The 27,825-nt window shown below is 33.2% G+C and overlaps 1 protein-coding gene across 4 annotated transcripts in view; it reads right to left on the minus strand.

Annotated features, from left to right (window-relative positions):
• Positions 1 to 27,825, minus strand: part of SYCP1 (synaptonemal complex protein 1) — a 104,117-nt gene that overhangs the window by 57,212 nt on the left and 19,080 nt on the right. For all 4 annotated transcript variants that reach the window (XM_072967953.1, XM_072967954.1, XM_072967956.1 and 1 more), the window contains exons 9-16: positions 27,695 to 27,753; positions 26,391 to 26,460; positions 25,710 to 25,783; positions 22,664 to 22,772; positions 8,514 to 8,608; positions 7,827 to 8,011; positions 6,532 to 6,599; positions 318 to 379 (exon numbers count right to left, since the gene is read on the minus strand). In XM_072967953.1, the coding sequence (XP_072824054.1) occupies positions 318 to 379; positions 6,532 to 6,599; positions 7,827 to 8,011; positions 8,514 to 8,608; positions 22,664 to 22,772; positions 25,710 to 25,783; positions 26,391 to 26,460; positions 27,695 to 27,753 (722 nt within the window). The remainder of the gene's footprint in view (positions 1 to 317; positions 380 to 6,531; positions 6,600 to 7,826; positions 8,012 to 8,513; positions 8,609 to 22,663; positions 22,773 to 25,709; positions 25,784 to 26,390; positions 26,461 to 27,694; positions 27,754 to 27,825) is intronic.

The following is a 27,825-nucleotide window of genomic DNA, read 5'->3' on the forward strand; positions in this document are numbered from 1 at the left end:
CTCAAAGGTATCAAAGGCACACCAAATTTACAATCAGCTATATGATATGCTTATTTGATCTCACTTAAATGTACTGTCAACACATGTTTAAATAATAGAACCACCTTCACCAATTATCAAAACGTGTAAATATTGGTACAGATAAGAAATGTGAAAAAAAAAAGAAATGTAGCTTTATTAAAACCAAATATAATGTTTTTTTATATTTTAGCTGAAAAAACTACCATATAACACTATAGGATAAAAATCTAAGTCACTAGATTCAACTATTTTGAAAAATAATTGCTATACATTAATAAGAGAAACTATATACTTACCAAGATATTTTTCATTTCTTCAAGTTCTACTTCTTTGTTATTTTTCAGCTTAGTCAATTCTTCTAAAAAAAAGCAAAAGAATATAAATGTGTTAAAAGCTGGACTAAAAGAATAGGAAAAGAGAGACAAGAAATAAGAATACCATTTGAGGGAAAAACCAAAAGAGATGGGCTAATGCAACTAGAGCACTGTAAAGAATAGAGGAATTCCAAATGAAACTATGCAAAATAATAAAGATAACTATTAATAGTAATGTTCCTATAAAGTTAACTCCACAACCAAATGAGCCCAAGTTCATTAAACAAAATAAGCAATGGATCTATATAAAATATATTTAGAATGAAGTCACACAGCATGTGCATTTACCTTCAACTCACCACTGTCTAAACATCTGGCCTCTTAATCTGCACTCCAAATTTAAAAGGAGAAGTAATCCACTTTTCTCAAGCTAACTCTTGACCACTGTTCTGGATCTCAACATTCCTACCTCCTCTAAGACTTCAGTTGCTATATTAGCAATATACAATTACTCTCTGTAGAGGAATCTTTAATTTCTCCCATCCCATCTAAACATCTATTTGAATACAAAACAAATATCTGAATGATCTTTCTATCCTTTTCATACTATTGTCAAATTTCTTACTTTGTTTTGTAGCCAAATTCCTGTTTGTTACCTATACATTTCTTTCTTAATCCTATGCAAAGCTAATGTCTATCTCCATTAATAAAATCATTATTTCAAAGATCGCCAATAACTATTTTGTGGTGCAATTCTCAGTCCTCATCATTGTGGAGCTTTTGGCATTTGATACTACTAGCCACTCTCTACTTGTCTCCCTTTGATTTTCAAGATCTTGTATTAGTAATATTTCCTGTTTCCTAACTCTTACTCTTGTTTTCTTTGCCAACACCCTTCTTCTCACTTTAAATAACAATGATTTTCAACACTTTTCTTTCTATACTTCCATGAATTCAACATTAAACTAATGAATTAGAAAATCTTTCCAGCTCAAATCTCCTGCTTTTTTATTTCTTACATTAAAAAAACTTTTTTATTTTTCCCCCTAACACAGGCACTAGGGATTGAACTCAGGACCCCAAGCATGCCAAGCACATGCTCTACCACTGAGCTATACCTCCCACCCACCTTTCTTACATTTTAAAAATAGCTACAAAGTTTCCAAGTGATGTCTAGCTGTCATCAAAAATTTTATTATACCTGAAACATCTTTCCTCACTGCTAAGGGTTATTAATTATAGGAGATACAATAGATTGAATGAAAATTTCCCAGACTATGTACATTAAAAACAAACAAAAAACTTGAAATAATTGCCCAAAGTCTCTAAGAAAAATAAATAAAATTTAAAATGCAAATATAGAGTTTAAAAGAAAACCTGATATGGAAAACTTATTGAACCACAAAGTTTCATTTTAGGTAAAAACAGTTAATTTTTTAAAACTCAAGGATTGGTTCAAGATAGTGGACTGAGCATGTGTCCACATTCTCACTCATCCCCAATCCCATAAATTTTTTAAAAGAATATTTATATATATATAAACATTATATACATTTATATACATAATTTATATACATATATAAACATTAACAAAAACCAGGCAGCCTACCATTAACAAACCAGAAAGTTGAGGGATCCTTGGGAAGGGGGAGGAGAATCCATATTAATTCATTAAGGCTATGTGAACAACTAGACCAGGTGACCACACACACACCCACCCTCCCATACACACATACAGCCTACCTCAGGTTAAATCAAGGATTCTGGGAAGCCAAACAGATTTGGCACTGTCCCTGACAGCTCATAATCTCTAAGCAACACAAGCATTCTCTATACTCAAAAGACAAGCTACTAAGCCCACTCTTTCTTACAGTGCCTACCATCTCACCCGATAATCAGAATCAGATTATAACATAGACATAGAAGAAGACGGATTCTCAGATACTTAGATGAGGAAGCAATCAAGAATCAACAATCGGCGAAGAAAAAGCAAAACCATGAAAGGCACCAAATTCAATTAAGAGAACTAAAATAAAATCCAAGGAGAAAAAAATTAATAAACAGAAGTAGATATTAAATGTTCCAACAGGATGCTATATCCATGAAATAAATTACCTAGAGGTCTTAGAAATTTAAAATTAGACAACTAAGATTTTTTAAATAGCAAGATAAACATACCTAAGGATTGAATCAGGAAAAAACATTTCCCCAAATTCTGCAGAAAAAGAACTAGAAGGTAGAAATTAGAACTAGAAGGAGAAAAAATTTGAACATGAAGGATAGATCCAGAATTTGCAAAATCCACCTCTCAGAGAAGAGAGAGACAGAGACAGAGGCAGAGGCAGAGGCAAAGGCAGTGGCAGAGAGAGAGAGAGAGCGAGAGCGAGAGAACAATGACACTAGAAGAGAAGAAAAAAGAGAAGAAAAATGTTAAAAGCTGAAGACAGACAAAATGTCCTCAGATTAATGGGCTCACCAAATGCTAGCAGAAGTGTGATAACAATTCCATTTTTAACAGATGTCTTTTATATCTGTACCACTCAAATAGCCTCCTACCTGATTTTTCCACTTATATTCTTTTCCTGCTACCAGCACTCCCCACCCAAAACCAAATTTTTTTCCATACAGAAGTTACAATGATCCTTTAAAGATGTAAGCAAGATCATGTCATTCCTCTACTTAAAGTCTTTCAATGGTGTTCCTTTGCTATTATCATAAAAGCAAAATTCCTTTCCTTGGTCATACCTGATTTGTTCCTTATCACCCCACACTCACTTCATTTCCCTTTCCATATTGCTTCTTACACTCAGTCACAAAGGCTTTCATTCAGTCCCATGAATTAACCAAGCTCCTTCACATCTCAGAGCATTTCTACATGCTTTTCCTGACTAAAAAGCTCTCTCTAACTCACATGCTTTACCCTAACTAAGTCTCACTTATTTAGTCTCAGTTTAAGGTCATCCTGATCACCAAAATCGAAACTAGGCCTTATTATTTTCTTATATTTTATCATTTTCATTTCCTTCATAACACTTATCCCAATCTGTAATTAAATATTTATTTGTGATTATTCATTTTATGTGGCCCCAAGTAGAGTGCAAAGTCTCATGAAAATAAAGACCATGTCTGTTTATATATCCAAAGATAAATGAGGAATAAACATCTAAGTCTAAATTCAATAGTTACTGTTGTATCTAATAACCAAAGAAGCAGCAATAGAAAAAACTAGAAGGAACACCTGTTACATAACCAGAGTGAAAACAAACATGGGTACAGATACAAAAAAATGACTATAGTAGTAAAACCCGTTTAGAACTATATTAGACTGAACTGAAGATGGGAGACACATGAAGAAGCAAAGAAAACTGCACCAAATAAAGAAATTGAGGAAAAATTATTTGACAAAGATTCTGTATTTATAGTTGGCTTTAACTTACTTGGTAATTACTACCTTATTCTTTAAATGAACAGTGAAAAGACAGCTGGTATTTAAAGAGTTTGAACTTAGGCAATTAGATGACTCTTAAATCTGCAAGACAGAAAAGTTAGATTTGTACTTTTAAAGAACACTCTAGTATTAGTGCAGAGAATGAACAAAAGGTAGACAAGACCAGAAACAAAAAGACTGATTCTAAAAATACTGCAATTAGTCCTGCTCAGAGATGTCAGGTCCCAATCTAACGTCAAGACATAAGGGGTAGAGCACACTGTATCTGAGTATTGCATAGAAAAAAAAGCAGTCTAGGATAAGTCAACGATTGAGACTGCTAAGGGAACAATGGCGGCATACTCTAATCAAGATGTAAGTCTAAGAAAATACCACCCATTAAGAAAGCAAAATGTAGCCAGGAAACAAAGTGCTAAGAATGAGATCTATTGCAGAAAGGAATAAGGTTATGAATGAAAGCCAAAGCAAACAGAAGCCTAGTAAACACAAAAATGGATGAACAAAGATGAGGACAATGAGGGTAATCTGAAGCATGATTTATTTGATGGTTAATCTGTCAAATGCAATTTGGGTTCCATTATATTACTCACATGCATCCTTCTGCTAGACTAAGAGAATGTGCTTGAAATTCTACAAACCAGGAAACAGAAAATGAGGATTTGAACTGTTCTAGATCTGCAGAGAAGAAAAGGGGGAAGATTCAAAAGATATTTCACAGATGCGGGAGTGGGATGGGTATATATAGCTCAATGATAGAGTGGGTGCTTAGTATGCACAAAGTCATGGGTTCAATCCCCAGTCTCTCCACTAAAAAATAAAATTTTAAAAATTAAAATTAAAAATTAAAAAATACATAAATAAACCTAATTCCCTTCCCTCCCCCCCAAATTAACAGAAAAAAGGTATTTAAGAGTTAGAAACTCTTAAATTAGTTAGATTTTAACAGCTAGATATTAAGAGTTAGAAACAACAGCACTGAATAACCAGTTAGAAGTGAAAGTAAGGGAAAAAGAAGATTTTTTGGTTTTGAGAACTATACTATTAACCAAAGAAGAAAACAAACTAACATTGGATACTTATATCACTGTTAATGACACTCTCCTATACATAATACTTTGCACACTTCATCATTTCTGCAACTACCCAAAGCTTCTCTATACCTTAAAGTCTACCTTTGAAAGCTATCTCTTCTACAAAGCCTTTTCCAACTCTGCAGTCCACCCTGACACCTTTGGTTTTCTCTTTTTAACAGCATTATCACATTTCCATCAATAAGAAATCTATGAGCACTTATCTCAAATATATAAATATGTATATAACACAAATACATATTTATGTTTTGTAAATTTATATAAAACATAAATATGTGTATTATGGTATTATTTGTTATAAAACATGTATAAAGCATAAAAATAAATAGAAATAAAAGTTCTAATATTTCTTTCTCTTATCCTAAACAAAATTCTTGCTCACTCCCTAAATTTTGGAAATACTGCTCTAATGATTTTGTGTCCAAACTTTGTCCTACAATAGAGATTTCTCAAGGACATGATATTTCACTTCTTGTATGTTTTCACAGCACCTAAGATAATGCTAAGAAACACACACAGAACTATTCCACAATTCTAGAATTCCTTATCCAAACTTCTCATTATATATTGCTCTACTAAGAGAAATATCACATTATGCATTTTATTTTTTTAATATGACAATAACAGCTATTAATATTCAATGTCAGATTTATTGTTACAAATAAATATCCATTAAAGATATTTTAAGGACTGAAATTATTATTTAGTCTACAACATTCAATTGACCAATTCTAAAGAACATAGATATATGCAGTGATTCAAAATAGTATGTTTTGCTCTAAAAGAAGACTTAAAAATTGGATGAAAAGTCCATTTACCATCACTCTAATATAAAATAATACTAAAAAATTATTTACAATTGGTTAAAACAGTTTTGGGTGTTCAAAAGTTAGTCTAGTCTATAGTGGAAAATTAAGCATTGCAAAAGGAAAACAGTGTTTCAAAGTTCAACCAATTATCCAAATAAAGCACTATTACTGATAATTATTTTAATCAGATAAGTATTCAAAGCTAATAATAAAGATTACAGAAAATTATAGAGATTTTTAGAAAAACACCTACCTATCTATGAATTATTTTAATTGATACAAATAATTATTTTCACCAAAATTGGAAAAAATGTTTTTATAGCTTTATAAATCTCCACATTTGTTGATATGAAGCTTTGTAAATATGAAGCATAGAATTATTAGAATTAGCTAACTAAATGGTCATAAACTCATAAGTCAATTGAACTTCTCTCTCTATTAGCCATGAAAGTTGAATATTAACAACACCATATGATAAAATAGGATCACATTTTCTTATAATAATTCATAGTCCAACATGACTAATCAATGAAATTTCAAAATTCAATTAAAATATAGCAGACCTTTCCCACTAAGAATTATTAAGGCCTCTAAATTCTAAAATAAGAAAAAAAGGCTACAAAAACATCTCTTGGCTCCTTATACTTCTGGACACCTATGAACTGCATTATGAAACTGGACAGTGTTTCTTAAGATTTAAATTTTCTATCTTCAAAAACTCAAATAAAAAGTTATCAAATAATCACTATTGGTAAACAACAGAGGAGAAAATATATTTTGTTCTGAAATAATGTTTATGGTTATATAATCAATATTGTCATATATACATGTTATTCTCTAAATCTTACCCAGTTCACTTGACTTCTTCTGAAGTTCCATGGTAAGTACTTTCAACTGATCTTCACTTTTTCCCAATCTTGCAAAATAATTATATTAGTTCACAATGTAAAATATTCTTTTACTGAGAATTTAATCTAGTAACTAAAACTGATGCAATTTAGCAACAATATATCTTAGCACAGACTCACTCATTCAATTATTACACATTTTTTACTACCTACTTTGTGCCAGATAGTGTAACATTTGAAAACAAGATATTACTATTATACATACATAGTTGTGTATCAATTGCATCTACATAAAACTTTAAAGCTTATTGTCATGATTTATCTCTTAGCTATTGATGATAATCAAATTAATGTTTCCTACAACTTTGAAAGAGACTGAGTATATAACTACTATTATACTGAATTCTGCCTTAGGAATAATGTAAATATGAGAACTGTGCAATTCTCTTAACTACGCTGGCTTTCCATTTCCTCACCTATAAAACTGAGATAATTGGAATAGATGACATTTAAGGTCACTTAGAAATTTTAAATTTGAAAATCACCTGGAAAGTCTAATCAAAAATATATAAGATTAGCTAGCAAGAAAATCTAGCCTTTCTTCCTTCACCATACACAAGCAGTAAAGAAGAAATTCTGCTAGGCTCAGGTCATGACTTCACAGAGAAGTTTTTTCCTCTCTTTCACCCTCTAGACTTAATTAACCCTTATACTAATGGGACAAAAATAATTACCTAGGCCTCATAACACAGCTTTATAAAAATAGTCCCTTAATACAAAGTAGTGAAAAACAGAGTAAGTTTTTAACTCAAGTTTTAGAGAAACTATTCAGATGAAATGCAAATGAATACTTTATTTTATATATAGTTAAGCATATTCATTAATCCATTGATTTAATAAAAATTTTTGAGTACCTACTCTGTACAAGGCTAGTTGCTAAATTTATAAGTCAGAAAGAAGGTTACAGACCTCAATAAAATAAACCCACAGCCTAGGAAGTTATTTCTACTTAATAATCCACAGTTTAATTAAATACATCATATCACTGCATCAGCACTTATGAGCTTGTCTATATTGCTGAACGCTATGAAAAGCATGCATGGGAATACCTGCTCTTTCCCTGGGATATCTACTTACCCAATACAAATTCTTAAAATGTGTTCCCAATTGATACAATATAAAAAGAGACTTGGTTACAGTTATTATAGGAATTACAAGTCAGTTGACAATGAACAGAAAATGGCATTGAATATTAGAAGTAAATTGTTTTTATTCAGCTAAATAAGTATATTTACCTTTGCTGTTCTGTTGTTAATAATTCTTTCAAGTTGCAGATAGTAGTTTTAAGTTCAGTAACCACCAATGAATGGGCAGCTTTAGCATTATTAAATTCTTCCATTTGAGTTTCTTTTTCTCCAGTGAGCTGATATATTTTTTTTGTTGCTATTTGTAAATCCTCCTCTAAAGCCTTTTGAGTACTCTAAATGAAATACAGTACAAACAAAAGCTATGAAGTAAGGGCCTCAAGAAAAAGCTGAATTCATCTGCTTTCTGTAATTGACTGCCTTTCCCTCCCACTCTCCTTATCCTCTCACCCCCTCCTTTACCCTATCCTGGCTAATCTGGAATGTCCCATCCACTACTCTTACTTCAATTCACCATTCCTCCAAAGCACACCTCCAAAGACTCCATGGAGTCTTCCTAACCAATCCATCCCATAGTGTTATTTCCATTTTTAAAACTATTGTAGAATTTTTGCCTGAATCACGTTGGTTCCCAGTATAGTTTTGTATTTTAATCATACTTTTGATATGTTTTTATCAAATGTCTCCAGTTAAACTCTAAGCATTTTGTAGACTGGAATTGTATCTTCTCTATTTGAAGCTTCACGTCCTTGTGCATAGTATTAGCATTCAATAAACATTTGTAGACTGATTGATGGGGTGAGAATTAGCACACACTAATCAGTTTTTATATCATACCACACTTCTTTGCAAAGACATTTTAGTATCTTCTAGTACTGATGTCAAATGATCTTGCTTCTCATTTGATTCTTTTAAATTTTCATTCTGTAATTCTAAAAGAGAAAGTTGTAGATAGGTAGTACTCAATAGAAAATACATACCAAGAAAACAAATTATTTGTAACAATTACTTTTTTCCTCTATTTAATACTCCAAAATGAGGAAGAATTATGCAAATATAGATGCACTGTATTGGTCATCATCAACTTTTATTTTTTCAAGATTGCTATCATCCAAGCACTCAAAGATGAATAGATAAGGACTTTCAGTGCTACATTTTTAGTAACAACTAAACAATGGAAACAACCTAAATATCCAACAGGAGATAAATTAAATTATGGTGATATATACATACAATGGTATGCCATATAGCCACTGTAAATGATGATATAGATATTTATTTATTTATTTATTTATTACTAATTTGGATATCATAAAATATCATAGAATAAAAAGGGCAAGTTAAAAACAATATTTATGTAAATAGTGCACATGAAAGGAAAGAACACACAAAAATTTCAAGAGTTATTCATCTCCTACTGGTGAAATTATTCATGATTTATTTTCATTATTTCCTATCTTGATTTTTATATTTTTCTGAATTATTATATTACTTATTTAAATATTACCCAAAAAGCTACTGACTTCACTTGATAGCTAATATTTACTAAATTCTAAGTGCCAGATACTCGTCTATATGCTTTATATGTGTGCATTCACTTTTAAACCTCATAAAAACACTAAGGGAAAAAAGTTCATGCTCTTCGTTGGTTTAAATTATTCTATTTCCTTTTACTAGTTACCTAGACTCGGGTATGATACTTAACCAGTCTGTCTCTACTTTTCCCTCATGGAAAATTATAGTTACTCATATCTTGAAGGGTTGCTGTTAGGATTAAACAAGATGATGCAATTTAAAATGTTTAACCACAGTGTCTAGCGTATAGTCAACAAATGTTAAAGACTGTTTAAAATTCAAGGTATTTACAATACAATTGGGCAGGCAGAAAATTATCAAAAATAAGTACTGATGGGTACTCACTAGAAGTTCTAGGAATATACATAGAGGGAACACCTAAGCCAAACAGAAATGGTAAGGGTTAGAGGTAAGGGAAGATAGACATAGAGAGGGAGAGTTCAAAGTAGGCTTCCAGAAAGTAATAGCTGAGTTGAAACATTTGAAAGCCAGTAACAATTAACAAGAGTAACAGGAATCAGGGAAGAAAGATATCACAAGACAGGTGAAAGAGCATATACAAAGGCAAAAATGAAAGAGACAAGATGACACATTCTGGAGTCTAAAGAAAATGTATTTTTTAATACATTTGAAATTTAAATTATAAGGGAAAAATCAAATCAGATATGATTGGAAAAATAAGGACAAAAATCGTAACAGGATTTATATACAACTTGTTCAGGATTTATACACAACTTGTTCAGGATTTATACAACTTCATAACCAATGAAAAATAATGAAGGATGTTAAGCAACAGAATAATGTTTCCAGTTTGTATTTTTGTAAAAATTCCATTCTCAAAATCTGTGTAGAAATGAAGAGATCAGTGGTCCATCTCCGGAAAAAAAATAGGAAAAGCAGATCTGGAGAGAAGGAAATGATAATTAAAGACTATCAATTATGATACTATTATGGTCTGTTATTAATAAGTGTCTCATCTGAGAAATCATGATCACAAACTAGTACTTAGGCATGTGTAGGAACTGAATATATGCTTCTTGAATATCCTAAAAAGCTCCAAGCCAAAACTTAATTTGAAGTTCCCCTAAGTTCCTCCAGGATTCCAGAAGCTACAAAAGTAAATCTTCTCTGTAAAAACATACATCCAACTCAGGCCTTAAAGAATATCCACAGATGAAATTACATGACCTCACAATCAAAAATCACAAGACTAACACACAGAGTAATCACAAAGCACAATGAGTAAAGTCAGCAAAATGAACAAAAGGCAGACTTGGACCTGACTGCAAGATTTCACATGTTAGAATTACTGGCTGTGGATTAAAACAAAAGGTATTATATCATTCTTCAAAACTAAAAGAAGTAAGGAAGATGTCCACAAACTAAAACTTATCTAGAAATGACACATAAAATTGAAACTGGAAACTCCATTGGGGTAATGATAAGGTATGCCATTCAAACAAACATTCCTCTAAAAAGGAATGAAAGTTCAGGATAATATATCAAGAATATTAAAATAATTAAATTCCCAACAAAATAATAAGAAATTACCAGGCACAAAATGAAGAGAAAATAGAAACTTGGAGAAGTAATATATGCAAAAACCTGCTTTTGCCCCAAGGTCATTTGCAGGTCCTGGAAAAACTAGAATTTTGATTTGAAACTATGATGAAGTGAGGAAAAGAAATATGAAAATCCAAGGACTGAATAAGGTAGAAAGCCCAAGAATTGAATCTTTGTACAATAAGCTAGGACAAACAACATATACAAAGGAAGCAAAAGTAAACTAAACCCTCAAGCAAATTTGCAGCACAGGTTCAATCACTAGAATGGTCCAGTTAATCCAAAGCCATGAAACTGACTTAAGATTGCAGAGCCACCATGCACATGGTAAAAGTAAATACAAATCCTCTAAGGAGGAAGTTAAGTTACCTATATAACAGGCAGGCCTTATTATACCTACAAATAATTTTTTCAAGAGAAATAATGAAATGGAATCAAAGACAACAAGGCACCCAATAAAACAAGGCACTTGGACTAAAAACTACCAGAAACAAAAAGACAGTATAAGGCTCACAAACCTTTAAGATAAAGAATTATCAGAAAAAAACCATAAAACAGCTATTCTTAGTATATTTAAACAAGAAAACTCCTGTAAATAACAAGAAACAGAAAACTACATAAAGCAGAATAGCAGATTTGAAAAATAATAACATTTTAAAATAAACACCTTAATAATTGAAAATAAAATTGGAAGAGTTCATAATGAATGAGAAACAAATGAAGAGAGAATTAGTAAATGACAAGAATAGTCAAAATAAATCAGAATAAGGCACAGAAAAGCAAAACTGTGAAAATATAGAAAAGAAACTGAGTCGCAGAAGATAGAATTAGAAAATTAACATAATTTTTATTCAGATTTCCAAAAAGGGAGGAAATAGAATAAAACAATTAAAATGTTTGAAGAAGCAATAATAAAGGACATTAATTTACAGATTCAAGAAGCTATAAAATAAAGTGTGTATCTTAACATACTATATGAAACTGCTAAAACATCAAAGGCAAAAAAAAAAATTTGAAAAGCTACAAGAGAGGAAAAAGATACCTTATCTTCAAAGTTCAACAGTTAAATTGACAAATAACACACACAAAAAGCCAAAAGCAGGATGGTACCTTCAGTGTGCTAAGAGAAATTTCTAGGAAAACATACAGGGTGCCAACCAGAAATACGTATCATACAAAAATATCCTTTCCAGATGAGAATGGATAAACAAATGTTCAAATAAAAGAGAAATCATCATAAACACATCCTCACTAAAGAATATTCTAAGCATTATTCTTGAAGGCAGAAAAAATATGATCTAAATAAAAGCTCTGAGCAATAAGAGGAGGGATCAAGATCAAGATGGCAGAGTAGGATGCAAAAATCACTTTTCCCCAGGAACACCTCAAAAATACATCTACAGGTGGAGCAATTCTCACTGAAAACTAACTGGAAACTAGCAGAAAAACCCTTATACAACCAGGGCTGTAAGAAAGATCCACTTCGAATTCAGTGGGAAGAGAAAAGAAAGAATCACATTGGGACCTGTGCCCTTATGAGGTGACACAGAGGAAGGGAATCCTCCTTGGGGAGTGAGCAGTTCAAACCACATACTGGGCACTCAGACTTGTCTAACAGCAGGAAAACAAGTCTCCTTAGCTAGTTAGAAAACCAGTGACACTAACAAGGGGACTTGTAAGAAATCTAGACTCAACTCATGAAGAGAAACGCAACACTTGCTTACTCCTGAAACAAGACAGAGAAAGCAAATTGAAACTGCACTGGACTCTGGTTCATTTCCTGTGACTTCCACAGTGTGTCACCCAGCCTGAGTCAAGTGCCTGCTCGGGCCTCCCTTGCTTCACAATGCAGCTTCACATTAGGGCAGGGGCTGCTGCAGCTGAGGGAAGTGCTCAGTTGTGAAGGACTATGCCAGCTGGGATGCAAAATGGCGTCTAAGCAGGGAAGGGGCAGCCATTACCAGCACTTTCAGAGACAGTGCAACCGAAGTGGTTCCAGGTTCTAACTGCAGCTGAGACCACCATAGCCTGGCCCAGACCCACACCAAGCACCCACACCAGCTCTGCCTGCTCTGTAGCCCAGCTCTACACTAGGGTGAGGGTTTTAAGTGGCCAAGGGGAGTGCACAGTTGTGAAGAACAAAGGCAGCTCAAATCTAGAACAGCATCTGAATAGTGCAGGGGCAGCCATTAATGGTTCTTACAAAACCAGTGCATCAAAAGCAGTTCAGACTCTGACTGTGGCTGGGGATGTCACAGCCTGTACCCAGACCCACACCAAGCACCTGCACCAGCCCCTCTGACTCCAGCCCCCCGGGTTGAAGGTACCCGTGCTGGGAGGGAAGAGAGCACATACTTAGAAGGAATGAAGCCAGCTCAGACCTAAACCTTAGAGTTTCTCCTTGAGCAACTTGGGACTTGACACTGCCACCAATACAGTTATGTTGGCCACTGAGCAGAGAACAAATCCTGGCTCACACCTGGCTCTGGCTCTAGTCCCTCCATCTTTAGCCCTGTCTCCTATCAAGCTGAGAGCTGCCAGCACATGCTGGGAAAAGACAGAACTCATGCTCATATCATATCCAGCTCTCCCATCACAGCCACTGGGCACACATACTCTCCTAGACAAGGATCTCCCTTCAGGACCTCAGTAGGTAGTTTTTCCACCTAGTTTCATCAAGACAGAGACAATTAAGCAAAATGAGAAGACAGATGAATTTGTTTCAGTCAACAGAACAAGAGAAAATTCCTAAAAAACAACTAAAGAAACTAACAGTTTACCAGGTAGAATTTAAAGCTTTAGTAATAAGAATGCCAACAGAATTAGGGGAAAGAATAAATGAACATAGTGAGAATTTTAACAAATAATTAGAAAATATAAAAAAGAATCAGTCAGAACTAAAGAACCCAGTAAATGAAATGAAAAACACATGAGGGGGAATTAACAAGTGACTAAGTAATACAGAAGAAAGCATAAGTGATCTGGAAAATAGAAATATGTAAATCACCCAATAAGAACAGCAAAAAGAAAAAAGAAATTTAAATGAGAACACTTTAAGGGACCTCTGAGATAACATCAAGCATACCAACATTCGCCTTATAAGAGTCCCAGAAGGAGGAAACAGGGAAAAAGGTCAAAAATGTATTGATGAAATTATGGCTGAAAACTTTTCAAACTTAAAGAAGGAAACAAATATCCAGGTATGGAAATACAGAGGATCTCAAACAAGATGAACCCAAATAGACACAAACCAAGACATACCAAAATTAAAATGGCAAAGTTAAAAATAAGAGAGAATTCTAAAGGCAGCAAAAGAAAGAGTCATAAACAAGGGAACCCCCATAAGGCTACCAGCTTAGTTTTCTGCAGAAACTTTGCAGGACAGAAGAAAGCAGCATGATATATTTAAAGGGCTGAAAGGGATAAAAGTGCAACCTAAGATACCCTACCCAGCAAGATTATCATTTAGAATTGAAGGAGAGATAAAAACTGCTCAGACAAGCAAAAACTAAAATAATTCATCAATACTAAACATGCCCTAAAAGAAATGTTAAAGAAAGAGTTTTCTGCAAGTGGAAAAGAAAAGGCTATAACAAGAACTGATAGGAAAGGAAAAATCCCACTAGTAAAGGCAAATATATAATAAAGGCTAAGCAACAACCACTTAAATACTCCAGGATGAAGATTAAAAAACAAGAAATTGTAAAACCAATAAAGATCAAAGGGATAAAAGTGAAGATGCAAAATAAGACATCAAAAACACAAAATGTTGGGGAGGGAATTATTAAAAGGTAGATATTTTAAAGTATGTTTGGACTTCAATGACTACCAGTTTATAAGAAGAAGCTATAGTTATAGGTCACCATATATGAATCCCATAGTAACCACAAATCAAAACCTACAATAGATACACAAAAGCTAAAAAGAAAGGAACACAAGCATATCATTAAGAAAATCATCAAATCACAAAAGAGAAACTAAAAGAAGACAGAACAACTATAAAACGACCAGAAAACAAATAACAAAATGGCAAAAAGTATATACCTATCAACAATGACTTTAAATACCAATGGACTAAATGCTCCAATCAAAAGACATAGGGTGCACAGAAAACAAACTTATGGTTACCAGTGGGGGAAGGGGGTAGGAAGGGATAAACTGGGAGTTCAAGATTTACAGATACTAACTACTATATATAAAATAGATAAACAAGTTTATACTGTATAGCACAGGGAACTATATTCACTAATTCAACAACTTGTAGTAACCTATAATGAAAAGAATATGAAATGGAACATACGTATGTACATTTATGACTGAAACATTATGATGTACACTAGAAATTGACACAACATTGGAAACTAACTATATACTTAATTAGAAAAAAAAGACATAGGGTGGCTGATTGGATAAAAAAATAAGACCCATCTACATTCTGCTTGCAAGATTCACTTCAGAGCAAAAGACACACACATACAGAAAATGAAGGGATAGAAAAAGATATTCCATGAAAATGAAAATGACAAGAAAGCGAGGGTAGTAATACTCATATCAGACAAAACAGACAATAAGACAAGTTTATGACAAAAGATAAAGGACATTATATAATGATAAAGGGATCAATACAAGAAGAGGATATAACACTAATGATCATGTCACCCAGACAGAAAATCAATAAGGAAACAGTGGTCTTAAATGACACATTAGATCCACTGGACTTAACAGATACCTACAGAACATTCCATCCAAAAACAGAAGAATATACATTCTTTTCTAGTGCACATGGAATGGTCACATGCTAAGCTACAAAAAAAATCTCAACAAACCTAAGAGGACAGGAATTTTATTAAGCATTTTTCCAAACACAACAATATGAAACTAAAAATCAATTAACAGGAAGAAAAATGGGAAAAACATAAACACATGAGACTGAACAACATGCTACTAAAACAACCCAAAGGGTCAATGAAAAAAGCAAAGAGGAAATCAGAAAATACCTCAAGACAAATGAAAATGGAAAAAAAAACTTTCCAAATCTATGGGACATGACAAAAGCAGTTTTAAGAGAGTTTACAGTAAAATTAGAAAAGACATAGTTAAACTCAACACCACCATAAATCAACTGGATATAATAGACATCTACAGACTACTTCATCCAATAACAGCAGAACAAACATTCTTCTCAAGCTCATGTGGAAAATTGACCAAGATAGACCACATTCTGGGTCATAAAACACACTATAACAGATTTAAAAGAAAATCCTACAATGCCTGCTCTCAGACCACAATGGAATTAAACTAGACACTAATTGGCTTATTTGCTTTTTTATTGCTGAGTTTTCTTTATATATTATAGATAACAGTCCTTTGTCAGATATGTGGTGTGCTGTCTCCCAGGCTGTCTTTTCATCATCTTTTAAAAAAAACATACTTTTAATATTTTTCCGTATGATTCAGGTCTGTATCACTTGGTAAATATTACATCTTATGGCATAATTTCCTAGTTGACTTACACATTGCTAAGTGATGTTCCTTTATTTGTTTCCAGTCTTTTGCAAAATGACTGGAATTATCAAGATTATTAATATATTTTCAAGTTTAGAAGCAATTAGAGTTTTGGCATAAATTCCTAGGTGTGGATTTTCCAGGTGAAAGGTTATATGTACTTCTAACAAATAATTCCAATGTTTTCAGCAAATTGTACATTAAAGTGCCTGTTTTACTGCATACTTGCTAACCCTGAACATAGTATTTAGTTTGTGTAAATATGATGGGTGAAATATATATAATGATTTTAATTTGCAAATCTAAGATTAGTAATGAAGTTCTGCATCCTTACCTATTGTTACAGATGATTTCATTTATTTGGGGGCAATTACTTTTTTTTCTTGCTATTTATATAAATTGTCTTTTCATTGATTTGTAGAGGCTTCCTATATATTTCTGGTATTAATCTTCACTCTTTGCATCTATACTTCTCATCTTGAGTTCTCTGAACATCTTCGCCATCACTACTTTAAACTCTTTCTCAGACAAATTGCCTATTTCCTCATCACTTATTTCTTCTTCTGGGATTTTATCTTGTGCCTTGGCCTGGAAGATATTCCTCTGCTGCCTCATATTGTTTATCTTTCTATTTGTATTTTTAGATAGGTTAGTTACATTCCTTGACTTTGGAGAGGTGGCCCTCTGTGGGAGACATCCTATGCATCCCAGCAGTACACTCCTCTCTTGTCACCCAAAGGCTGCAGTCCAGCTGGTTCTAATGTAGAGTCTGGCCTGTGTTCATGAATTCCTTCCACAGGCTTTAGGATTGTTGTTTTCTTATTCCTGGTATCTGCCGCTGGTGGATGAGACTGGACTAGAGGCTTATGCAGGTTTCCTGGCAGGAGGAGCTGGTGCCTGCCCACTGCTGGGTGGAGCTTGGTCCTGGACATCTGTGGGAAGGGCCTTGTCTAGAGGCCTTTGTGGCCTAGGAAGTCTGCTGATGGGTGGGGCTGTGTTCCCACCCTGTATATTGTTTGGCCTGAAGCTTCCCTAGGCTGTTGTATGAGACTAGGTCTTGGTGCTAATGATCCAATCAAGATTTCAGCCTCCAGGAAAGCTCATGTAGATTAACACTTCCGAAATGTCCACTACCAGCTTTTATGTCCCCTGCGTGAGCCGCAGCTGTCCCCTATGCCCTCAGGAGACCCTCCAAAACCAGCAGGCAGGCCTGGCCCATGTTTCTATGATCACTGCCTCTGCCTTTGGACCTGGTGCACTCAAGATTCTATGTATGCTTCCCAAGAAAATGAAATCTCTGTTTCCCCTAGTCCTTTGGGGCTCCTAAAGCTAGGCCCCTCTGTCCTTCAAATCCAGATGTCCTGGGGTCTCCTCCTCCTCCCAATGCTAGAACTCAGGGCTGGGGAGCCTAACGTGGGGCTTAGAACTCTCATTCCTGTGGGAGGGCCTCTGTGACTTAATTATCTTCAGCTTGTGGGTCGCCCACCTGAAGTGAATGAAGGGCTGCAAATGGCAAAATATCCTTCTTTCTTATGGGTGAGTTGTGTTCCATTGCATATAGGTGCTGCATCTTCTTTATCCATTCATCTATTGATGTGCACTTAAAATGCTTCCATATCTTGGCAATTATGAATAATGCTGCTGTTAACAGTGGAGTGTATGCATAATTTTGAATTAATTCTTATTTTGTGGTTGGCTTTATTCCTTTGATAACTATGTAAGTTTAAAAAGCTAAATCTCTAAATCTCTTAAAAACAATGAACAGTACATACATGTAAATTTTTAAAAATATGTACAGTATATTGTGTATATGTATTTATATGCAATACATTGTATATTTGCAGTCAAATTATAACAATTCTACCTAATAAAACTGAAAAATGAAAAAAATAAATAAATGGAAAGATACCCCATGCTCTTGGATTAGAAGAATTAATATTGTTAAAATGGCCATACTACCCAAAGCAATCCAGATTTAATGCAATCTCTATCAAGTTATCCATGACATTCTTCACAGAACTAGAACAAATAATCCTAAAATTTATATAGAATCACAAAAGACCCAGAATAGCCAAAGCAATACTGAAGAAAAAGAATGACACTGGAGGAATATCTCTCCCAGACTTCAAGCAATACTACAGAGCTATTGTAATCAAAACAGCATGGTTTTGGCACCAAAACAGACATGCAGATCAATGAAACAGAATAGAGAGCCCAGAAATGAACCCACAGACCTAACAATCAATTAATCTTCAACAAAGGAGGCAAGAATATACAATGGAGAAGACAGTCCTGTCAACAACTGGTAGTGAGAAAACTGGACAGCTGCATGTAAATCAATGAAGTTAGAACACTCCTTCACACCATACACAAAAATATGTCAAAATGGCTTAAATACTTAAATATAAGACAAGACACTATAAACTTCCTGGAAGAAAACATAGGCAAAACATTTTCTGACATAAATTTCAGCACTGTTCTCCTAGGTCAGTCTACTCAGGCAATAGAAATAAAAGCAAAAATGGACATTTGGGACCTAGTTAAACTTATAAGCTTTCACACAGTGAAGGAAACTATAAGCAAAACAACCTATGAATGGGACAAAATATTTGCAAAAGATGAGACTGACAAAGGTTTAATTTCCAGAATATATAAATAGCTCATACAACTTAATAACAAAAAAAACCAAACAACCCAATCCAAAAATGGGCAGAAGATCTAAACAAGTAATTCTCCAATGAAGATATACAAAAGGCCAATAGGCACATGAAAAAATGCTCAATATCACTAACTAAAAGAAATGTAAATCAAAACTACAATGAGGTATCACTTCACACCAGATGGAATAGCCATCATTCAAAAGTCCACATATGATAAATGCTGGAGAGGGTGTAGAGAAATGGGAACCCTCCTACACTGCTGGTGGGAATGCAGTTTTGTGTGGCTATTATGGAAAAACAGTGTCAAAATTCCTCAAAAAACTAAAAGCAGACTTACCATATAATCTAGCAATTCCACTTCTGGGTATATATCCAGAGGGAAGTCTAATTTTAAAAGATACATGCACCCCAACGTTTATAACAGCACTATATACAATAGCCATGACATGGAAACAACCTAAAAGCCCACAGACAGATGACTGGATAAATAAGCTATGGTATATTTAACAATGGAATACTACTCAGCCATAAAAAAGAATAAAATAATGCCATTTGCAGCAACATGGATGACCCTGGAGATCATCATTCTAAGTGAAGCAAGCCAGAAAGAGAAAGAAAAAAATCACATGATATCACTCATATGTGGAATCTAAAAAAAAGAAAAAAGACACTAATGAACTTATCTACAAAACAGAAATAGACTCATAGACATAGTAAACAATTTTATGGTTACCAGGGGAAAGGGGCTGAAAGGGATAAATTGAGAGCTTGACATTTGCAAATACTAACTAGCATGTATAAAATAAACAAGTTTCTTCTTTATAGCACAGGGAACTGTATTCAATATCTTATAGTATCCTATCATGAAAAAGAATATGAAAACAAATATATGTATGTATATGTATGACTGAAACATTATGCTGTACACCAGAAATTGACACATTGTAAACTTATTATACTTCAATTTTTAAAAAATTACTGGGCACAGCAAAAGATAAAGACAAATCACTAAAAAATACAATTAAAAAGAAATAGAGGGGGTAGGGTATAGCTCAAGGGGTAGAATGCATGCTCATATGCACAGGGTCCTGGGTTTAATCCCCAGTACTGCCTCCAAAAATAAATAAATAAAGGTAATTACCACCCCTTCCAAAGAAAAAAAAAACCTATGTAAATAAAGTCACCCAGAAAATGTAAAGAAAAAAATATTTTAAAAAAGAGAAATAGAAGGTAGAATGGTGGTTATCAGGCGCTGGAGGGAAGAGGGAATGGGGAGTTACTGCTTAATGGATACAGAGTTTCAGTTTTGCAAGATGAAGAGTTCTTGAGAAATATACTGGTGATGACTGCATAACAGTGCGACTCTATCTATGCCATTGAACTGTACACTTAAAGCAATTAAGATGGTAAATTTTATGTTATGTATACTTTATCATAGTTTTAAAAAAACAGAAACAGACCAACAGGTGAGCCAGATATTGATGTAAAAAGAAAGTAGCTATAAAATATTAATTATTAATATATTCAAAAGGATGAGATGTCATTTTTAAAAGAGGAGAATTTAACCAGAGAAGTGGAATCTTAAGAAAAAGAATAAAACAAATTTAGAAGGAAAAAAATATGATTAAAGTGCAGAATTCAGTAGATGGGTTTAAAAACAAATTTATAGACACAGCAGAAGGCAGGGTTAGGTAACAGGTCAATAGAAGATCTCTAAGTCGAAACAAAGAGAAAAACAAAATACATACACATGGGAAACAATGAAAAGTAACTTAAATGAATAAATTTCAGTGCTTATGAATCTTCAGAATCACACAGTACTAGTTACTTATCACCAAAAAGTTGTTTCCAGTTTATATGATAAGACCAAATATTCATTCTTCCCAATACCTATTGAATTCCTATTATACATACATAGCAATATGCTGGGCACTTGAGTTAAAAAGATACTTAGTGAGACACAGTGCCTGCCCTCAAGATACTCATAGGAGACACACAAGTAATGCTTAAGCCACTCTAAATAACAAGGAGCTCCCTGGGCATATATCCAGAAGGAATTCTACTTCAAAAAGACACCTGCACCCCAATGTTCATAGCAGCACTATCTACAATAGCCAAGACATGGAAACAGCCTAAATGTCCATCAACAGATGACTGGATAAAGAAGATGTGGTGTATTTATACAATGGAATGCTATTCAGCCATAAAAACCAACAGCATGATGCCATTTGCGGCAACATGGATGTCCCTGGAGAGTGTCATTCTAGGTAGGGTGATCCAGGAGGAGAGAGAGGGATACCGTGTGAGATCGTTCATACGTGGAATCTTAAAAAAAAAAAAAAGGAGCATGGATATGGAACAGAGACAGACTCATGGATGTGGAGTGCAGGCTTCTGGTTGCCAGGGGGGAGGGGGCTGGGAGGGGATAGACTGGGAGTTCAAGGTTTGTAGATACTGACAGGCATATGCAGAATAGATAAACAAGATTATACTGTATAGCACAGGGAAATATATACAAGATCTTGTGGTAGTTCACAGCAAAAAAAAATGTGACAATGAATATATGTATGTTCATGTGTAACTGAAAAATCGTGCTCTACACTGGAATTTAACACAACATTGTAAAATGACTGTAACTCAATAAAAAAAAGGTTTAAATAAGTAAATAATCAGGAGCTCACTAGAATTTCGCCAACAGATTTAGAGACAAGGCAGGAGGTTCATTTTGGGTAGCGAAAGTAGCCAAAATCATGATGGTGAGATAGTAAGAACATAAAATGTAAGAGAACTTGAAACAATTTTAACATATCTGGAGTATAAGATACAGTGATGACAGTAAGGTGAAATGAGCAGGCATAGGTTAGCTGGAATTAGATAATTATTTGCCAAATAAAGAAGAGAAAATGTTTTTAAGAGAAAAGGGAAAAAAATGCCACAAGATTTCTATGATGTTTTGAAAGGGGCACAGTATTTTACAAAGTGTATTATGCATTTCAAGTGCCTTACCACTCGAACAAGTTTGAAAAATATTCAATAATAAGATAGTCTAAACATAACATGACACTAAAGATCCTTCATAATCTGATGCAAACATTTTTTTCCAGTCTCATCTGAGTTCTTGAAGATACACAATATAGAAACCAGTGTTTCAAATATACTCTTTCACACTCCAATGACTTGCATAAACCATTTTTTTCTGCCTATACTCTCTCCTCCAATTCACTGTCTTGTGAATCTTTAATCATCCAAGGTCTAGTTCAATAAAAAATTTTCCCTTAATGCCTTTCCAAATGCCTTTCCCCAAGAATAATTAATAATTCCCTCCATAATGCTCCCTAAGTATTCATTTATTTATAAAATATATGAGTGCCTAATATATGCCAAGCACTGTTCTAGGCACTTGAAATGTATCACTGAACAAAGACAGACAAAGATCCCTGTTTTCATGGAGCACCTTATTGAAACTCTGAAGAAGGTGAGAATATGGAAAGGGAAAAGAGGAGCATGTATACTTTGAAAAAGCTTCCTAAGTGACTCTATAATGCCCTCCTCCAACTGGCCCAATCCAGGTTGAGAATTATGGCATTAGAAAGCATTACAACAAAATTGTAATGAAAACTAAATTTAAAACATAATAAGAGGAATACATAAGACATAGTTATATTTTATTATATAAATCCTTACTTGTCTTTTCCTCTAATTGATTAACTTTATCTCTGGACTCCTCTAGCAGAAATGTTAAATCTTTCATTTTGTTTTCTTTCTCAGTACTCTGGACCAATAGCAGTGATACCTAAAGTGAAAAATTAAAATAATACATTATAGACATGAAAATTAAATAAGACACCTTAGCATTTATCACTATCTATGACTATTTTATGTACTTTTTTATATGCTTTTTAGTTGGCTATGCCTGGCATTTAGTATGTGCCTGCACAATAAACATTTATTGAATAAAGGAATGAACAAACTAATGCAATATATCCAATATTACAGTATGCATTTTAAGTTATCACTTACAAGATTATATATTGAAACCTACTGGTTCATTTGTTCTATAAATATTATTGAGCACCTATTCTGTTCCAAAAACCGTAATAAGCATTGAATATACAAAGATGATGGAACTTACCTTCAATAAAGTCATAGCCTAGACCAAGAGTCAAACAACTATACTTGAATATTGTCAGTAGCAGAAAAAAAAATATTATAGGAATCAGGAAAAAAACAACTAAATCAGTCTTAGGGGATGTAATAAAAAAACTAACCCTTCCCAGAACCCTACTTCAGGATGACACCTGCACACCAATGTTCATAGCAGCACTATTTACAATAGCCAAGACGTGGAAACAGCCTAAATGTCTATCAACAGATGACTGGATAAAGAAGATGTGGTATATTTATACAATGGAATACTACTCAGCGATAAAAACCGACAACATAACACCATTTGCAGCAACACAGATGTTCCTGGAGAATGTCATTCTAAGCAAAGTAAGCCAGAAAGAGAAAGAGAAATACCATATGAGATCACTCATATGTGGAATCTATAAAACAAAGAAAAAAAGCATAAATACAAAACAGAAATAGACTCATAGACATAGAACACAAACTGGTAGTTGCCAAGGGGGCGGGGGTGGGAAGAGATAGATTGGGATTTCAAAATTGTAGAATAGATAAACAAAATTATACTGTATAGCACAGGGAAATATATACAAGATCTTATGGTAGCTCACAGAGATAAAAATGTGAGAATGAATATATATATGTTCATGTATAAGTGAAAAATTGTGCTCTACACTGGAATTTGACACAGCATTGTAAAACGATTACAAATCAATAAAAAATGTTAAAAAAAAAAAACTAACCCTTTCCAGAGAAAGAAGTGAATTGAGTCTTGATAGACAAGTACACATTAATCAGGCTCACAGGGAAAAATGAGCATTCTAGATTCTTACAAGAACACAAAGGATTAAGAGATCGAGCTTTATTCAAAGAGCTGAAAACATTCAGATGGCTAGAATATAGAGTGCATGTAAAGAATACATGAAACATAAACTTGTAAACATAAACGAAGACTTGCAGATTCAAGATGGCAGAAAGACCTCTCCACCCTATTTTCAACTTCAAATCACACAAAAAATAACTAAGAAAACACCAAAGACTTCATCTTCCACTAAACCATGAGACTTCTGTAATCCAAACCGTAACACGTGAAAAAGGAAAACAGAAGAAACAGAAAATGATTTAACATAAAAAAGCAAGGTCAAAACTAAAGAGTCTACACAGGGATGATTACAAATGAAAAGCAAGATAAATCAATCCCAAAGAAACTCAATGTTTGAAGAATTAGAAGCAACAGATGCTGTGGAAAACAGGTATGAAACAGGAGACTAAGTACAAGGAAAATGTCTGGAAGTCTGCAAAGAGTAGTAAGATTTCCCTAGGTCCTCTTACCCTCCTTTCCTGGACTCTACTCCCTGAAAGCCAACGTAGTCAGAACTAACCTACTCTATCTTTGTAAGAGACAGTAGTATGGTAAAATTGAAAAAAAGAATCTCTAAACCTGGGTATTTCAGACACAGGAAGGGGTGGGGACAAAGAATATTAATTGAGATGTCAGCATATGGAATGTTGAGACTCAGCCTGTCTTTCCTATCCTGTCAATCCAGCTCCAAAATGCCATCAACAAAGTTTACATTCCCAGGCAGGAATCTGGAGAACTCCAGAAAAAAAAAAAAAAAGTCTTATAAATAATGACATTTAGGAGTTTCCAGCAAAACACTAGATGGCCACACCATCACTTTACAGGGAACTCTCAAAATCTATAAGCTCTGCTCATGTACCCAAATCTCCAACAAGCTTTTAGCATTTTATTCTTTTTTTGTGTTCTCTATACTAAGTACAATTTTAACTTTTAAAAAGACCTCCTTCTTTCAGAAATCTGGTTTAAAAATACAGTTAAAATACAGGAAAAAATAACTCAAAATATCTGAGTATAATACATAAAGTAGAATTCTATCATTTAACCAGAACTTTAAAAAAACTTTAAGAATCTTCTCTGCACTTTCAATTAACATGTCATTATTGTTTAAGTAGATTTTCTTGTTATCTATAATTACGAGGTATCAGTGGCAAGTCAAATAAAAACTCTGAAAAAGTAGGGGGAAATAGAGAAAAGAGGATTCCTTTCTATATTTTGCTTTCCATTTTGGATTCAGAAGGCTTGAAACTGATAAAGTTGGCATAATAGTCATATGAAATCAATATTCTTGCGAATGTAAAAAAACAGACACATCATTTTCAAGTCTCCGACAAGCAAAAGAATGTTTTAGTTCCTCTTCATTGGTGTCATGAATCATGTATTTCAAAATTAACTACAAAACGTGGGTTGAGTGGTTAATGATCATTATCTTTACATTTTATGAGGTTTTTACGTGAACAAAAGTTCTCACAAAATATTTTTGCAGCAATAACCTAATACCTAATACCCTAATATAAATATTGTAGAAGATGTACTAATTTTTAAAAAAGTCTAGCATTCAGTATGTGCATATTTGAGTCAACGGAAATTAAGGCAAATAGAAAATATATTTGGATATGTATAATATCAAAATTCTCTCATAGAAATGTATAATGCAGGCAGCAAATACAAATTGCTCTTGAAATTTTAAGTATCTTATGATTTAGCAACTATAAAGAATACAGAGAATTGATATTTTAAAAATACCTGCTTTTCCTTGTCATTTACTTCCTTCTTGTATTCTTCTTCAAGGTGTTGGATTTTTTCATAATCTTCCTTTACTTTAAAAATAAAACAAATATACTTAAATATCTTAACGTAATCATATAACAGACAAAATTTTGAGTTTCTTTTATTTTACTTCACCTCCTTATTTATCTAGATACTAAACCCCAAAGGTTTCTAAGAAGCTAAAACTGCTGTTTCTGTGCTGCTAACTTTCTGTTTAGTAAAATAATGAATTTAAATAATATCAAAGTTACAGTAACTTACAAAAATTCTGTAATTCTTATAACAGCACATATATAAAAGCTTATTCTTTATAACACACTAATATGAAATAACAGATTTTAAACATATATACATAATTATTTTAACATGCAACTTGACCAAGAAGTGTAAAAATAAGACCAAATCACACTTATGAAATCTTAAATACAAACCATAATTTGATTTCAGGGAAAATGTAGCTTTTGAAGCCAAAAGGGTATTTTTAACATATATCAGTTCCCTGCCATAATCCACAAGATTTCTGAGGGGCCTACAAAACCATATAGAATACAAAAATTTTTAATAATTTAGGCATCAAGCTGAAAGTATGAAAACATTGACAGAATCTAATAAAAATATAAATAGCAGAAGAGTAATATAAAAACTAAGGATCCCTACACTTAAAATGCACGTCCAGTCTGGAGTTCTCAGCTTGCACACGAAGTTCCTCAAAAGCTATTATCATTTTCTAAAATATAAAGTTTAACTTTTAAGAATTATACTCAGACTTTTTTTTTCTTTAAACAACAGAAATAATAAATTTGTATCATGTGATCATTAGATTTAAAACTACACAACTTTGAATAATGAAAACCCTATACTTTTTAATAATTAAATAATTTACTAAAGTGTATTAACAGTGCCTAATATAGTAGCTTCTTAGATGTTTAAAGGCACTGGAAACACATTATATAATAGCAAACAGCAGCAAAACAATTGTTCATAATCTAGTCATCTACTTAATAGCCCATATCAAAATCTGTAATTTTATATTGATTTTTGCTTACTTATTTCTGTCTTCACTAAAGTATAACCTCAGTGAGATCTCTCCCCATAAGAATCCAAATTATACTTCCATGACCTGGCAGCATGAGTTCATTCAACATTCAACAAATTCTGATTTGTAAAATTGGATGAATTCATTTATTCATTTAATAAATAGTTGCTTAGTGTCTATTATGTGATAGGCACTGTTTTCGGCACTTAGGACATAAGACAAAGGCCTTATCATACTAGAACTAACTTATGTTACAGTGTAAGAAAGAATACATACATACATACATATACACACACACACACGTATTTCAAATAAATGTGATGTAGTTTTAAGTGCTCTTCGAAAAAGTTAGACAAAGTGAAGAGATAGAGGATAACTGAATAGAAAGATATTTTAGGTAAAGTAGTAACAGTGGATAATAAAAAAGTAGAATGAAGCTCATGAGTTTGCATAAGATCTTGGACACAAAAGTTCTATACAGAAGAAACAAATTCAAAGAAGTAAGATCAGAAAGAGGTTAGCAAGTTTGAGAAACGAAGAAGAAAGGAACAACTATAGCAGAGAAGCAAAGTGGAAAATGACAGAGGATAGGATAAGAATGGTGAACAGGAACCAGACACTGATTAATAATACTTCGCATGTTTTTCAAATTAATAGTTGTATGCCAAAATGTGCTAGTCTCTGACACAGTTAATATCTGATAAATGAAGTTAAATATTGACACTAACATGTAAATTCAAAAACTCCTAAATAGTAATACACTATTACAGGATAGAATCTTGGGAATTTTATTGTATATAATCATGTATCAAAATATAAATAAGAATCCCTTTAGCAAGAATGACTGTCCATATCTTTGTAGCTATCAATCTATTTGCTAAGAAATGCCTCTGTTTAAAATATTCAAATTTTCACTACCACTTACCTCAATGTTACTATTTAGGTCCACATAAACTTGCCTAGTTTCTTCCCGTTCGTATTCATCTATTATAAATACAAAATATTTCAAAATTAAATGTTTAGAACAATTATAATTCCAACAAGATAATACTCAAA

The sequence above is a fragment of the Vicugna pacos genome, chromosome 9 (assembly GCF_048564905.1).
Source record: "Vicugna pacos chromosome 9, VicPac4, whole genome shotgun sequence".
Lineage (NCBI taxonomy): Eukaryota > Metazoa > Chordata > Mammalia > Artiodactyla > Camelidae > Vicugna > Vicugna pacos.